This window comes from Stomoxys calcitrans, chromosome 1 (genome assembly GCF_963082655.1).
Source record: "Stomoxys calcitrans chromosome 1, idStoCalc2.1, whole genome shotgun sequence".
Classification (NCBI taxonomy): domain Eukaryota; kingdom Metazoa; phylum Arthropoda; class Insecta; order Diptera; family Muscidae; genus Stomoxys; species Stomoxys calcitrans.
In genome coordinates, this window is record NC_081552.1 from 258,272,661 (window position 1) to 258,288,901 (window position 16,241).

General features: G+C 38.7%; 1 protein-coding gene across 1 annotated transcript; it reads left to right on the forward strand.

The window, feature by feature from the left end:
* Positions 1 to 440: 440 nt before the first annotated feature.
* On the forward strand, positions 441 to 10,970 carry LOC106084458 (coiled-coil domain-containing protein 6). Its single transcript, XM_059360386.1, has 6 exons — positions 441 to 690; positions 8,225 to 8,341; positions 8,414 to 8,504; positions 9,355 to 9,504; positions 9,575 to 10,297; positions 10,365 to 10,970. Exons 2-6 carry the CDS (start codon positions 8,226 to 8,228, stop codon positions 10,746 to 10,748), a joined length of 1,464 nt encoding a protein of 487 aa, XP_059216369.1. The 5' UTR covers positions 441 to 690; position 8,225; the 3' UTR covers positions 10,749 to 10,970.
* The last annotated feature ends 5,271 nt before the right edge of the window (positions 10,971 to 16,241 follow it).

Consider the following 16,241-nt stretch of genomic DNA (forward strand, 5'->3'; position numbering starts at 1 on the left):
GCCGTAAATTGAAATGTTAAAGTTTTGGAAATTAACGTTGTTTTACAATTGATCGTCTTCGAATATGTTTTATATTTGTATTTTCATCATTATAACACTGTTTTTGCTTATGTGTGGAATATCGCATGAAATAGAAATTTTTTTAAGATTTTAGAAAAAATCACGGCTATGTTATCAAGCCTTTGACATGACAGATTTACTACAAAATCAAATCAAAAATAAAAAAGCTGCTTGCATGACCTTACCCTATAAGTGCATCCTGGAATTTATCTTGCATGAGAGGCCAGAGTTGTAAGCCATTGTCTTGATAAATCTTCCACTGTGAACAGACTATTATATCGATAATAACCTAATATCACGATGATTATTCAAAGAATGCCGATTACTATTGTTTAAAATCGATTTCATGCTATCGGATAAATAAATAAAAAAAAATAATCGTCCGTTTTCGGTTCTTACAAAGCAGCAGTCGAAACAAAAAGTTCGCAAATTTTAATTTTTTTTTTGTAGAAAATAAATGCTTCTATGCCATATTTTAATTGTTGGAGTGTGATCAAGCGACTAACGCCGACGCTTTAAAAACGCCCTGAGTATTGCATCGCGAATCCGGATAATTTGAAGACGATCGAAGCACCTACTGAACAAAAAGAGAGCATAAATAGGTGTGCAGCGATACTGAAAAAGGAAAAGGCAAGACAAGGATTTTATATCTCTATTATCTATTATATATTGTAATTAATTCGAGTTGAGCAACCTACGAAATTTCGATGTTATAATGGTTGCAGAAACAAAACACTTACAATTTAGACTTCAGACAATGGTAGGGTCTTTTTTTTTATTAATGAGCGAAAACAAAAAGTTGCTGTGTGCCACCAGTCAGGCGCCATTGTCCACACCACAGCTAAAACATGCAATGTGTTAGTGGATAAAAGAAAATGACAAAAATGGTTGTAGCTCGCTAATAAAACGGCGTAGGTTTGGATGGGAGGAATATGTTAGAGGAAATTGTAATTAATTTTTATATAATTTGAGAGAAAAGGAGAGAAGAAAATTCTAATTAGAGTTTTAAACTGCAACACTTCCTTCTAGAATCTTAATGTGTATATTCCTACTAGTGTTATCGTGAATCATGGGTTAATATAGTTAAGTGCTTAATAAACTTTATTCTGAAATTGAATTTAAGTTTAATGATGCAAGCCTGATTGCGATTCTAATAGCATTTAATAGGCAATAACGATTAGGAGCAGAAGTTCAAGGCGCATTCACAAAGAACTAGAACAAGTCTTTGAATTTCCATTAGGATAAAATATGTAGATATGTAAACCAAAAAGTTTAGCAGCTCCCTGTGGTACAACACGCCTCAGCTTGCTTCCACTAGAAATCAAGTAGCTTTTTTGGAGTTGATCACTATACTTGAAGTCACGGGATAGTTGTGAGTACCACACAGGCTGGAACATTGAGGTCCGATCTGTGTTGGGTTCATTGCTCTCACAAGAAGCTTAGCTGCGAGCTACCGTCCCCTGGTTGCAGAAAGTGGAATATTCCATACGGAGTGGCTGCAACGGCAGTCGCGGACAATCAGCGATATCGAGCGGAGAGTCTCGGTGAGACGGCGGGCCGTAACGGCTCTTGCGCAAATACTTATTGCCTATGATGCTCGATATGATACAAGGCGAGTTATTGGCGCCTTTTAATAACCAATGGCCAACCTGTTCTCGCGGCAATCGGTCCTCTGGACCGGAACGAGCTTCCACTTGAAAATGTGGCTACAACAATAATAACAACGATCAACACCACACAATTCGGAGTTTAGAGTTACAACCCGTGTGGTGCTCATAGTCATCCCTTGCAGGGGTGATCATCATCATTATGACAAAGCCAGTTATTGGCACCTTCAAATAACTAAGGCCATGATATTACCGCGGTGATCGGCCATTCGAACTTCAATCGATATGTGTTCTCATATGTTCTGTACGTTTTTTTTAGACATGTGTCTCCAAAATCCATTTTTCATTAAAATTTTCGTATGTATCACACTTTCAGAGTAGCCACATTTGAAAAGACATATGATTCATTTCGTGTGATAGCACCTTAAACAAAGTTTTCCTCTATGAAATATATCAAACCTTAATGCTGCATCAACACGGACTTACATCGCGCACGTCGGCATCAATCCTTGCTCTGTAGGAGCAGCTGAAGCCCATGGCAGCTGGTTGTATGCATCGGATTAATCCCAATGGAATCCTATTGTTGTTGTTGTAGCTACATTGGCATGTAGAATTAGCGATCCTCGTCAAGCTTTATCGGCGAGCAAGCTCTTTCCGGGTTGGTTATTTAAAGGCGCCAATAACTCGCCTTGTCATATCGAGCATCATAGGCACGTAGTATTTGTGCAAGAGCCGGTGCCGCCCGGCCTCTCACTGAGACCCTCGGCTGATTGTCCGCTACTGCGATCCTCGTCAAGCTTTATCGGCGAGCAAGCTCTTTCCGGGTTGGTTATTTAAAGGCGCCAATAACTCGCCTTGTCATATCGAGCATCATAGGCACGTAGTATTTGTGCAAGAGCCGGTGCCGCCCGGCCTCTCACTGAGACCCTCGGCTGATTGTCCGCTACTGCCATTGCAGCTACTCCGTATGGAGCATTCAACTATCCGCAATTAAGCTTCTCGTGACTGAACACTGCACACATTGGACCTCAATGTTCCAGCCTGTGTGGTGCTCACAAGTATCCCGTACAGGGGTAATGCACCCATACCTGAGGGTAATGCACCCAACCTATGGATCGTTAGGTAAGGTTGAATAGAAGGTGCGGATACTAATCCGCCCCATGCCACTATGGACATACACCTAAACCAATAATCGGCTTGTTGTGCGCTCTAAATACTAAAAAAGTAACCTCGAAAAAGAAAATCAAAGTTAGGAATTCCATGCTAATTACAAAATCCTTAATTTTTTTTCATGCCACGCCTCTAAGTGGGTTCATGTCTGGTGTTGTGTCCTCACCTAAGTGCCGGTATTTGTTACGGCGAAATCCGGGCAATGGCATATGAAATGCTCCAACGTCTTATCATCTTCTCCACATGTCCACCACATGCTATCACTTGCCGCACCGATTTTACAAAAGTGAGCTCGTAGTCCTATGTGCGTTATGATGCCGAAAGCTATACTGACCAGTGTTGCCACTCAAGATAATTATTTCCTACCAAAACCTACCAAATGTTCTGCAAGCTTAAATGCGAAGAGTTGGCCATTTTGCAATTCTATTTGTCACACATCAAATAATACATTCTCAATCCTATAAAGTACATATACTAGTTCGTTGTTATTCTTGTAGACGACCTCGAAATGTCCGTCGGTTTGTTTGTTGAAAACACTCTACAGACTAAAGCCCAAAGATGGCCTATATCTTGATATGCACTTTCACTACCCATTTTCGCCGTTACAGTGAGTTGCATGAAGCCTTCAAAATCTGAGCATGGACCAGATCTGTATGCTGTTACCATATTGCACTGTTTTCCGATTGAAGGTTCATTTCCTACTCCAACGTAATATGGAAGCGATCCCTTAATATTCGTAACAGTTACAGTCAATATCAGAATGACGCCGTTTTTCCTGAAATTTGAAGTAGTGAGGCCCGTCGTAACATCCATGGTTTTTTTTCTGCACTTATTATAAATGAATACACAGAAACAACTGAAAGTGAAATAATTTGGAGTTATTTATATGTTGGAAAAACCTAGAAAAAATTGAGTATTATCCTTACATTGCACTTTTCCTCCATCGCAGTCCGCCAAACCACTGAGGCGTAAGTAAATATCGGTCTAATCACGTTCCTGTAGAGCCAGTGGACTATCCTCGAATTCAGGCCCCATTTCGATACATAGTGCCCAACATGTGTGAGCCTTCTCGGCACGCTACTGAATGGAACACTTCCAATTCAGTTCCTGTCCAAGATCACACCTAAGCATTTGACCTTGTTAGATATCGAAATCGTTCTATTAAGGAAACGTATTGCGTCAAATTGACACACCTTCGTCTTTTTCGTGAACGGGCAGATTGCAGTCTTCACTTTGTTGGCTAGCCCAGTCGTGTGCCATCTGCAAGACTCTTTCGGCCCTTCTGCATAGCTGGATCGGATGCTTCCCCCTCTTAGAAGTATTTATTATAACACCGTCTTTATTATAATAAAACCCTCCTCAGTCAGCATTCGTAATAGATCATTTATGGTGTTGTTGTTGTTGTAGTCACATTTGCATGTGGAGGTGGCGATCCTCATCAAGCTCTTAAAGGCAAGCAAGCTCTTTCCGGTGCAAGAGACCGATCGCCGCGGGAACAGGATGGCCATTGGTTATTTAAAGGCGCCAATAACTTGCCTTGTCATATCGAGCAACATAGGCACTCAGTGTTTGTGCAAGAGCCGGTCCCTCCTGACCATTCACTGAGACTCTCCGCTCGATACCGCTGATTGTCCGCGACTGCCATTGCAGCTACTCCGTATTGAGCATTCCACTATCCGCAACCTGCGGACGCGCCCGGTAGCTTGCAGCTAAGCTTCTCGTGACGGCAAAGAACACCACACAGATCGGACCTCAAAGTTTCAGCTTGTATGGTGCATAAAGCTATCCGTGCCAGGTCCATATGCGGTGTCGTGTATTAGTTTAGACAGTAGGCTCCTGATTTGTTTGATGCTTTAGCCCTGTCTCCTGCGAGGAGGCGGCTGGGATCACTGTAATCTCCAGTGCCAGTCAGACAAAGTAATTCATCAAACCTGCAGAAATACTTTTCTAACTGAGTCCAATACAAGACCCATCGTTCGCCATCTCTCTCAGACACCTTTCTGGCTCCCTCAAGGTCCTCTACTACGGGTGAATTCTTGCGACGCACTCATTGCGAGATCGAGTGAGGCCGGATTCACACTATATGAGGGACGAATTGTGGGCAGCATAGCCCGAGATTGTGCGGTAAGAACTTCGCAAAAGCCGCCTATTATTAGGTGCCGAACACCAACGTCGGAGTCTGAAGCGGCTAAACCAGGGGCTCGCATCCCTTATCGAGCGAGATTTTGTTCGAAGATTTATTCCGTTCCATAATTACTCGTTGGGTTATGGCCTACGAACGTAATTTTTCACACAGTTATCGATTTCTGAGAAGAAAAATCGATCAGTCGAATATATTTCACCAAAGGCAAACAAAGCAAATTGTGGTTGTTTTTAAAAAAGTTTTCACTAGCAACAAAATTAAAAAAATTGATTCTAAACAATATGCCAATCCCGAAAATAGACGAAAATTAGTTGTTTACTATAAGTAAATTGCTCCATAAATACTAATACAAATCTAGACATACACATTTTGATTTAAACTGCCGCTCTAATTCTTAAATTGATTTCATGTTAGTTATTAACCTTTCGTTAATTTCATATTCGGATCAAGTACAATGTCCCTCCGTTTCTGACCATTATCTTATATTTGCATCTCTTCATTATAATTTTCAGCATCCACCTGAGTTTTTTTGAGTTTCGTGACTACGAAGATATTGATTGTGTGGGTTTGTTTGCCTCTGCAAGATTTCCACCGTTATTCTGTCTTCAACGCCAGGGATGTTGATACTAAATGCTCACTAGTTTCCTCTCTAATGATGATTTTGAGTTTTTTGTTGAAGGTGATGGAACGCACGATGATAGGTCTCAATTTTCAGGTGAAGGAGAGACCGACTCTTCCTTTTCCTTTTGCTGTGTGAATGAGGTTGAAATCGTGGAAGCTATAAATAGGATGAAGTCTGTGTCAGTTGGTGTAGATGGTATTCCAATGCGTCTTTCCTTATGTTTCCGATGTTATTTTGGATCTGGTTAATTTTATTCTGATTTCTTCTTTTCCCTTGGCTTGGAAGATTTTCAGGATTATACCGATTTCTAAAGCGAAGCATGTTAGAAGGGTTGATGATTTACGGCCTGTTTCCATACTTCCTGCAAATTCTAAGACTGTTGAACACATAATGAAGAATCAAATATTACAATCATCGCAGCTTCGAATACACGATATGCAATATGCCTTTCGCCAAGGACTCAACACCACACATTTCTTGCTTCAGCTAACAGATTCCATCCGGGTGAATGCCAATAACGGAAAACGCAGTATAATGGTTTCTCTTTACTTGTCAAAAGTCTTCAATTCTATTAATTTTGTTCGATTACTTATTAAATTGTGTGATTTTTTTCAATTTTTCTGCCTGAAAACTGATAATTTCTTACTTAAGTAACAGATCTTAGTTTGTGGTTGTGAACGGTGCAAACTCAAGCATGCTTTCTCTTCATTCTGGTGTACCACAAAGTTCAATCTTGGGTCCACTTTTATTTATACTTTATGTGAATGATTTGCATTGTTTTACTGCTTGTAGGAGTTGTCAGACGTTTATGTTTGCTGATGACATTTTCTTACTATTTAAGGGCAGTTCTACGACACCTGATATTCTTGAAAATGATATAAACTGGGTTTAGGGCAGGGTTGTTAACTGAGCGTCTGTCAACTCTTTAGGAATTAATTCCTCCAAATCCTACCACATCTCTTAACATTTTTGTTGGAAATTCTGAGATTGAGTTTGTCGACCGACATAGATGTTTGGGTATTATTATTGACACTGAGTTACCTTTTAGGTACCATATTGATGACTTGTCAGGGAAGGTTTGGTCTTGCCTTCGTAAAATGTATTCTTCTACTATTTACCTACCTTTCAAGGTGAGAAAGCTTCTTGCTTATTCTTAATGTCTCAAATACTTTACAGTTTGGAGGGTTTTTAACGTACTATTCAGGCTAACTTTACGAAATTGAGGCGAATTGTGAATTCCGTTGTGTGGTTTGTCCGAAGACCAGATCGTATATTTTGCTTCGTAAAACGCTTTCTTAATTGCTCATTTAAAAGGTTTGTCGAGTGTAGGAATTTACTACTTTTTCATAACGCTGTTGCTAATTTTAGACCTGTTCCTCTAAGGAGGTTTTTTTGTGTTCTCTCGGTCTACTAGAAACCCGTTATTTTTTTCCTAGAGTTAGAAGGAACATATATGCGAGATCATATGCTGTTGGAGTAGCAAGATGCTGGAACCGACTGCTTCATGAGTTACGCATCTTTTCCCATTCCATTAACGTTTTCCGTTTAAAACTTCTTGATTTTTATAACTTTTTTGCTGATGGTTAAAATTTTCTTCCCTGTTCTATTGAAATTCCCTGTTACTTTTGATATTCAAAGCTGCACTATTTTTAATTGAATTGGAAATCTTAGTTCTTGTGCACTGTGTTGGACCACTTTCTATTTAACGCTGTCTTCCATTTGGATTTCTTTTATCTTCTTTATTTTGTTTTATGGCTGGGGAGCCAAATATTAGGTAAATATAATAAAGTATATCATTATGTTAGGAAATTGAATTGAATTAAGTTATCTGTTATACTCAGGCTACTAAAATGTTTGTATGTAATTATTTTATGGGCCTTATTGGCTTTATATTCCATATATATTGGGTAAATGAATGAAATGAAATGAAAAAAAATGCTGCGGCCAAAACTCGCACATTTCTATTCGAAGTTTCGAATAGAGTTTTTCGATAACAGATGTCATCATACAAAAATGCGAAAGTCGATTGTAATAAATCGATTACAGATGCTGAAATTTGACTGCAGGGGGCTTAAGCACCTACATAGCGACAACATTGTTACCTCAGCGAAGAGGAAATTTTAATTACTTCACACATTTTTGAAGTTTCAATAAAAAAAATATTTTCACAAAAATATGTCGTTTGAAATGGTAACTATGTATACAGGAATAAGTCTTTAAAATATTTTAACTATATATATATGCGCGGTAAAGGTTATTATAAGATCGACTTTGATCGACTTTAGTGTATTGGGTTGCCCAAAAAGTAATTGCGGATTTTTTAAAAGAAAGTAAATGCATTTTTAATAAAACTTAGAATGAACTTTAATCAAATATACTTTTTTACACTTTTTTTCTAAAGCAAGCTAAAAGTAACAGCTGATAACTGACAGAAGAAAGAATGCAATTACAGAGTCACAAGCTGTGAAAAAAATTTGTCAACGCCGACTATATGAAAAATCCGCAATTACTTTTTGGGCAACCCAATATATTAACTTGCATGAATTAATCGATTGTTTAGCCGAAAATTATTTTTTTGTTTTTTTTTTTATATTTTACCTTCAATATTGTTTTGTTTTGCAGTATGGAAAGTCCATGTGAATCAGAAAGTTCATTAGATGGTGGAACTATGTTACCCCCCAGTCCCGTATCCAGGGAACAGCTGCAGAAACGTATAGAATCTCTGACCCAGCAGAACAAGTGAGTTTTTACCTCATCATTCATATAACCGTATACGTAAAAAGTACAAGCAAATTCCCTCTTATATTTCAGAGTTCTAAAAGCTGAATTAGATACCATGAAAATAAAGTGTAAAGTCGTCCAGGAAGAAAATAGAACGCTTAAACAAGCTTCGGTGATCATTGTAAGTAGATGCAGAAAAGTGAGCGTATTTAACTTCTCCAATCTTGTATTGCGAATTCTATTTATAGTCAATGGAGGACAAATTACAAAACAGTTTTTTCCTTAGGCCAACGCCTTATATTTTCTCATAAGCCCGTCATCCAATTTATATTCTTAATGTTCTGCATAAAGCAACGGAAAAGCGTTATAAAATTCAGATGCTTATGTGTCTACAGCCCCAACTTTCTATGTGGTTGTTGTCGTAGCCACATCTGCATGCGGAGGGGGCAATCCTCGTCAAGCTTCCTGAAGGTAAGCAATATCGGTCCAAAGGAACGATCGCTGCGAGAACAGGATGCCCGCTGTTTATTTGAAAGCCTTGTCATATCGAGCATCATAAGTACTCGGTATTTATGCCCACCGCCCTCTCACTGAGACTTTTCGCTCGATACCACTGTTTGTCTGCGATTGAGGTTGCATCTACTCCGTATGGAGCATCCACTATCCGCAACCTGTGGAACCGCCCGGTATCTCACAGCCAAGCTTTTCGTGACAGCGATGAACACCACGCAGATTGAACCTCAAAGTTCCAGCCTGTGAGGTGCTCACAGTTATCCCGTGCAGGGCTCAGATTTCTATGCACATTGTGCATTGATAAAAAACGCATTTTTTATCTCCTTTTACTGAAAGACACACTTTGGCATTTTCTATCGCAGTTGTATTCAAAGTGCAGGTTACTATCAACGTTTTCGGTCCACAACATCAAAACGTCGCAATCGATCTTTCCTATTTCAAGTGATGGCCTAGTGTCAGTTGCGCCCAGAGCCAGAAAAAACCAATTTAAGAAAAATCTTTTTTTTTTTTGTTCCCAGCAAGCCAAGGCCGAACAAGAAGAGGAGTACATTTCAAATACCCTACTGAAGAAGATTCAAGCCCTAAAAAAGGAGAAGGAGACACTTGCTCATCATTACGAACGCGAAGAGGAATGTCTCACGAATGATTTGTCACGGAAACTAGATCAGGTATGAAAAAACATTGCCATTTAGCCATTACCGACAAACTTGCATAGTTGTCAAACATTTTTTCTTGCAGCTTCGCCAAGAAAAGTGTAAATTAGAACAAACGCTGGAGCAGGAACAAGAGTGCTTGGTAAATAAATTGATGAGGAAAATTGAAAAGTTGCAGGCAGAGACAGACAACAAGCAGACAAATCTGGAACAACTGAGACGAGAAATGGTCGAATTGGAAAATACTCTGGAGCAGGAGCAGGAAGCTTTAGTTAATAAACTCTGGAAACGTATGGATAAGCTGGAGACAGAAAAACGTTTGCTTCAAATAAAGCTGGATCAACCAGTTTCGGATCCAACAACACCACGTGATATAACAAATGCCAACGGAGATACCGCCTCCAATCTGAGTTCTCATATACAAACCTTAAGGTCGGAAGTTATACGTCTAAGAGCCAATTTGGCTGCGGCCGAAGAGGAAACGGCAAAGAAATTGCAACAATTTGCACAAGAGGAAAAGTCAATAAGGGAAGAAAATGCACGTTTACAACGCAAACTTAAGCAAGAGGTTGAAAGACGTGAGGCCTTGTGTCGCCACTTATCCGAATCCGAATCGTCTTTGGAAATGGACGAAGAGCGTTTCTATAATGAGAACATTTTAGCATCGGGAGCTCCCCTAACTAGTGCGGCATTAAACGCACATCGTCAACGTACTATAAGCAGCCCAGTGTCACATAGTCCATCAAACAGCCGCCCATTAAGCCCTGGCAATTCACATAACCGCTGCTATGCCTGCGGCCAAGTTGTTGTAAGATTTATAAAAAATGCCATGATTTAAACATTCTATAGTTAATGGATTTTTTTGTTTATTTCAGAATCGCCGTGCCAGTGAACGTTTTATAAAACCGGCTCTGCCAACGCCTATGTTAGGCCTTAATACATCTGCACCCAATGTTTTGTCGGGATCTTCTGGTGCTGGCCCATCCGTTGTTGGTGGCTTATTTTCATGTTCCTCAAATGCCACAGGCCCCTCTTCTGGGTTCCTAGGCAATGAACGTTTGTCATTCAATTCAGCATCTCTATTAAGTAACAATGCCACCGCATCTGCCGGATCTTCCAATACGCAACCATTCAATATTAATACGTCCAATGCGAGCGCGAACAGCAGTAATTCGGCTTTCACACCCACAAATCCAAGTGGTAGTAACACCTTTGCTCAGCCAGCCAGTCCTATGGACACATCAACATGCAAAGACTAAATTTGAAAAATTGTAAACAACAAAGAACAGCAGAAGTGAATCTTACGTAGTTAAACAAATAATAATATGTTGTATGGAATTTTTTATTTAAATTACACCTAAGTAACGAAGTTCTACGAAAGTCTACCATTCTTTGGTTTGCATGGATACAAAAAACAAAAATATTTCAAATGGAAGCGATAAATTACATAAGCGCAAGGTATTCTTCCTATTCAAATATATATCTATATCACATTTTCGTACTAACCACCATCCTGTTATCCTTCAATTTTAATAACTAAATCGGATTTGTCTCCCCCGTATGGTGGATAAGCAAAGAGAAGAAGGAAACAAACATCACGCCAGTGCAATGAAGCACTATTTCAAATGGATTCTGAACACCATTCAAACATAAACAAATGAATGATCCAGAGAAAGCGATCTAGCTTAAAAAAATTAATGTGTATGGGTTGCTTGAGCTTACACTCCCAAAAAAAAGAAGAAAAAAAAAAAAACATTTACCAATTTATAATTATCATTCGGAAATCATTTCTAAACCGCAAATAATACATATACATACCTATATATACTATACATTTATATTTATGTATTTCTGTTACTTCTAGTTTTTGTTGGCTGCAATCATTTAATGATTAATGTTTCGCAAAAAAGGCGTAAGAAATACACAATTTCGCTATTTTCCAAATTGTCCCCTAATTATTAAGTTAATCCACAAATTTAAACCGCAAAAAATGAAGGTTTTTCTAGAATCTGCCCACGTTCTTCATTGCTATTAAGATTTGACATTAAACTTTCCCCTATGATAATACACTAATAATATTTATTTAATTTAATCCAAAATAAAACAAACTAATTTAAAGCTATGAATTGAGGCAAATAGTCATTCAAATAAATACTTTAATAAAATTGATACATTTTACGTGTTTTTGTAAAGGTTAAATCCCAACTGACAAATAAGTTATTAATGTTTAAAAACTTGGTAGAATCATATACAAGGTATAAATTCCATGGCAGCCGGTTGTACGTACCGGGCTGACCCGAAGGAATGCTTTATCGGCAGGGGCTGCCACCTACACACTGCTGCAACAACAACATATACAAGGTATGGTCAGATGCCAAGCAACTAAAAATACAACTCTGTTCCACTAACTTGTTAAAGCAAATGTAGATACTAAAGAAATGTCATGCAATTGACATTTCCATATAAATTCAAAATTAGTATACAAAATGTGTTGTGTGATAATTAGGCAAAAAGTCCTTATGAAGACAAATAACTAGCGGCAAATTTAACGTTAAAATCTCTTATTGTTTTCCATACCGCGCCTTTTTGAAGGCCTGGTTATGCTCTCGTAAACATACCTGAAATGTACGAAAACGTGTCAGCTGTTTTATTTTTGGCTTATGAATACACATACAAATGATTACCGAACGTCTGTCAACCGTAACCGGAATGTAGAATTCAGTAAAAACAAAATTTTACGTTCTGTTTTTGTGTCAGCTGACAAAATTTGAAACTTGAACAAATTTCAAAACCAAAAATTTACATTAAGAAAACAACTTTTCTCCTATTCTAAAGGGCGATTTTTTTGAGGTTAGGATTTTCATGCATTAGTATTTGACAGATCACGTGGGATTTCAACATGGTGTCAAAGAGAAAGATGCTCAGTATGCTTTGACATTTCATCATGAATAGACTAACTAACGAGCAACGCTTGCAAATCATTGAATTTTATTACCAAAATCAGTGTTCGGTTCGAAATGTGTTCATTCACCGTAACGTTGCGTCCAACAGCATCTTTGAAAAAATACGGTCCAATGATTCCACCAGCGTACAAACCACACCAAACAGTGCATTTTTCGGGATGCATGGGCAGTTCTTGAACGGCTTCTGGTTGCTCTTCACTCCAAATGCGGCAATTTTGCTTATTTACGTAGCCATTCAACCAGAAATGAGCCTCATCGCTGAACAAAATTTGTCAAAATTTGAACACATTTCGAACCGAACACTGATTTTGGTAATAAAATTCAATGATTTGCAAGCGTTGCTCGTTAGTAAGTCTATTCATGATGAAATGTCAAAGCATACTGAGCATCTTTCTCTTTGACACCATGTCTGAAATCCCACGTGATCTGTCAAATACTAATGCATGAAAATCCTAACCTCAAAAAAATCACCCTTTATTATTTCTCTGTGGAATGTTGGCAATTTATTGTTAATAGTTTAGGTTAAGATTGAATGGGTAGCCCACCATGAAAAGCTGACTTCACTCGCTGGCAGGTCAGTCAGCCCACATGGGGTGAAAAGATAAAAAGAAATTAGAAGAGTAGATTAGGGGGTAAGCTCCAATACGGCGCCGTCGTATGCTCTAATCCATGTTAGCTCTTTGTCGTGATACAAAAGTCTATTCAGGAATTCCACACATTGCGCCAAGAACATCCCTCCCTTCCCAGCATATCCTTTGCGGCTATTATTATGGGCCCAGAGCTCTGCCCGAAAGAACACACTCGTCCGGCTGTCTCACCGACGTACAGAAATTTTGTGTTTCGAAGTATGGCCCCAATCCTGTCCCTGTCTTCATCTTGGAGCAATCTATAAAATCCGAGGTATCATCCCGGCAGGGGATAGTTGTGAGCACAGGCCGAGTTTTTGAGGCCCGATCTGTGTGGTGTTCATTGCTGTTACGAGAAGCTTAGCTGCGAGCTACCGGGCACATCCACAGGTTGCGGATAGTGGAATGCTCCATACGGAGTAGCTACAACGACAGTCGCGGACAATCAGTGGTTTTGAGCGGAGAGGCTGGGCGGCCAGCCCCTCAATCAATCAATCAATTTAAATAATCAATGGTCAGTCTGTTCCCACGGCGATCGGTCCTTTAGACCGGAACGAGCTTGCTCAACTACAGGAGTTTGACGAGGATCGCCACCTTTAAATGAAAATGTGGTTAAAACGACGACCGAAGTATCATTCTCTTCAAAAACAGGATTCGCTTCTCATTACTCCCTCCCGGGAACACCCCACCCTTGAGGCGTTCCCCTAATCGGCCGCCTTCTGACTACATTATCGCCGAGGTGCCCATTGATAGCTCTGTCACGTAGCATACAGTCACACAGGGAGAAACTCACTTGGACCCCCGTGCGGTTCTTGCGGGCGGTGACTGTCGACCCATCTCCTCGTTATTAAATGCCCTCCCAATATTCAGGAAAGCCGCCATCACGTACACCTTCAGTCGGAGAGACGTCTCGACTTCTCGCACCACTTTGTAGAGGGCCTTCTCGTCCGGCCTCCCTTGAGGTATGCGTGAAGCTTTCCGACGTCAGACACTCCCTCTCCTACAAGTCTTTTTTTTGTTAATAAAATTGTCAAATGATACTTTTTATAATAAGCATAATTGAATCTTTACATTTACGATACATTTATTCTCCATTTACGAGAGCATAATCAGGCCTTAAGTTGTTTCACACTCGACGTCCTCGTAACACCACACCACCACCCGCATTCCGTGATCAACCGGATATCCACTTGCAAAACCGTATTATAGCCAGGCATTCGAAAACAGATCTCAGTCCCTTGGTTCTCGATGTATACCGCAGGCCCTTTCTGTACTCTAGCTTTGGTCCATCTATGTAATCAAATCTATCAATCAAAGACTTTGATTGATAGAAGAATTACTCCTAAGTTTATGATGAAAATTTTTCCATAATGTTACTCTTATCTCGTATCAATGAGTGCTGTCCGAGCTAAGCTCTAAAACGACCTGCCGCAAGCGACACCACTTGGTAGAGAAGTTTTGCTCAAGTTTTAAGTTTAAGCTTCCTTTTTATAGCCGATTCCGAACGGCGTGCCTCGATGCGACACCTCTTTGGGGAGAAGTTTTAACATGGCAAAATACCTCACAAATGTTTCCAGTATTAATAACGGGATAACTACCCCTAACATTTTTTCAATGACCAATTGCAAAACTAATAATTGAGATGTTTTATTTCAGTTCTATTACAAGACAAATGTACTTCATAGAATTCTAGTGCACAACTGTACTGTATAGTAATACATATCTGCGCTAAAAGATACAGTATTTAAGATTTATCTTGTTTAAGTGCCTATTTGATATTTCTTCCAAAAAAATTAAAAAATTAATTTCAGTTTACTCTTTTTAACGCCCAATCGTTAAGTGTAAATTTTATTTAAAGTACGAAAAAATATCATAATTTTCACAATTTTTTTTATTTACCAGCCACAAAAAATAAGTCTTGCGACCGTTACCAAGCACACATGCACCTTGAACTTTCTTTGCAGAATAATGGCTGGTATTAGGTTCGCTTTTCGCGACGAAACTCAATATTTTTTGCAAAATTTCATAACTTTTTCATATTTCACGTTTATTTATTTACATATTTGTTTAAAATTTTTCTCGCTGTCGCACTGCCAAACAGTATTATCGACATCGGCTAACAAAAGTTGCCATATCATATTTATATTTTGTTTGCGTTGTCAGATGACAACTCAACTGGACGTAAGTTGCTATCAATAATCGAACCATATGACAATCAATCCATTAGCAATTTCAGTGATGTATCCAAACGAACCATCTATAGAACGTCGATATCCTTGTTTGCATTTTGGTTTTTACTGTTGTTAGGGTTGGTATTCTATTCTGCTTTCAGAATAGTCGCGGAAATCTTTAATTGTTCCGCGAGCGGAATTTGACATATCAAAAGATGTTTTTTTATCTGCACTTATAGTTTTAATATTTTTTTTGCAAATAAATAAAATAGCTTAAAGAAAAAACGAACCAATAAAACAAAAATGATGCCAACAAAGATGTCAAGCGTTGTCAAAAATTTTTTTTTTGCCATTTTCCTCACTATGCACAGAGTACTACTTTTTCACCTACTTTTCTCCGGCGTTTCGCCTACTTTTTTATATGGAGTTTGACAGCATTCCGCTTGAAAATCCGAAGAGAATACTCAGCTTAACAAAGCAGTACTAGGGAAATTTCAGCACAACACATGTTTTGAATATACAAAAAATATGTTGATACTATTGATATCATATATATATTACTATATTCGTTTTTCACTGTAACTTTTTTGATACACTTCACTGCTCTTTAAATCGGGATTTAATGGCTCGATCATGTGTTTTCTCTTTATAAAATCAGCTGACTAGAGTCTTAAATCCGGTTTTAATTATATATATATATTTAATGTTGTTGGCAGTTGCCCAACAACAAAAAATGCACTATCTGTCCAAATCAGTGATTAGTGCAACTCTGATTTTGTGTATGTTACTAGTTCGCGCCATTTTTCGTTGTTTGTGTGTGTAATGGTTCTTAACTATAATACGTACATAACCAAAACTCGTTTCTTTAGCGAGAAAAAATTGTACTCAGCTGTTTACGGTGCAATACCTGGTAATTATGTCAAGGATTTAATGAACAGTGTAAACGGGGATTAGTACTTTTACGAATTTTTTCAAAAGTGAAGGCTGGTACT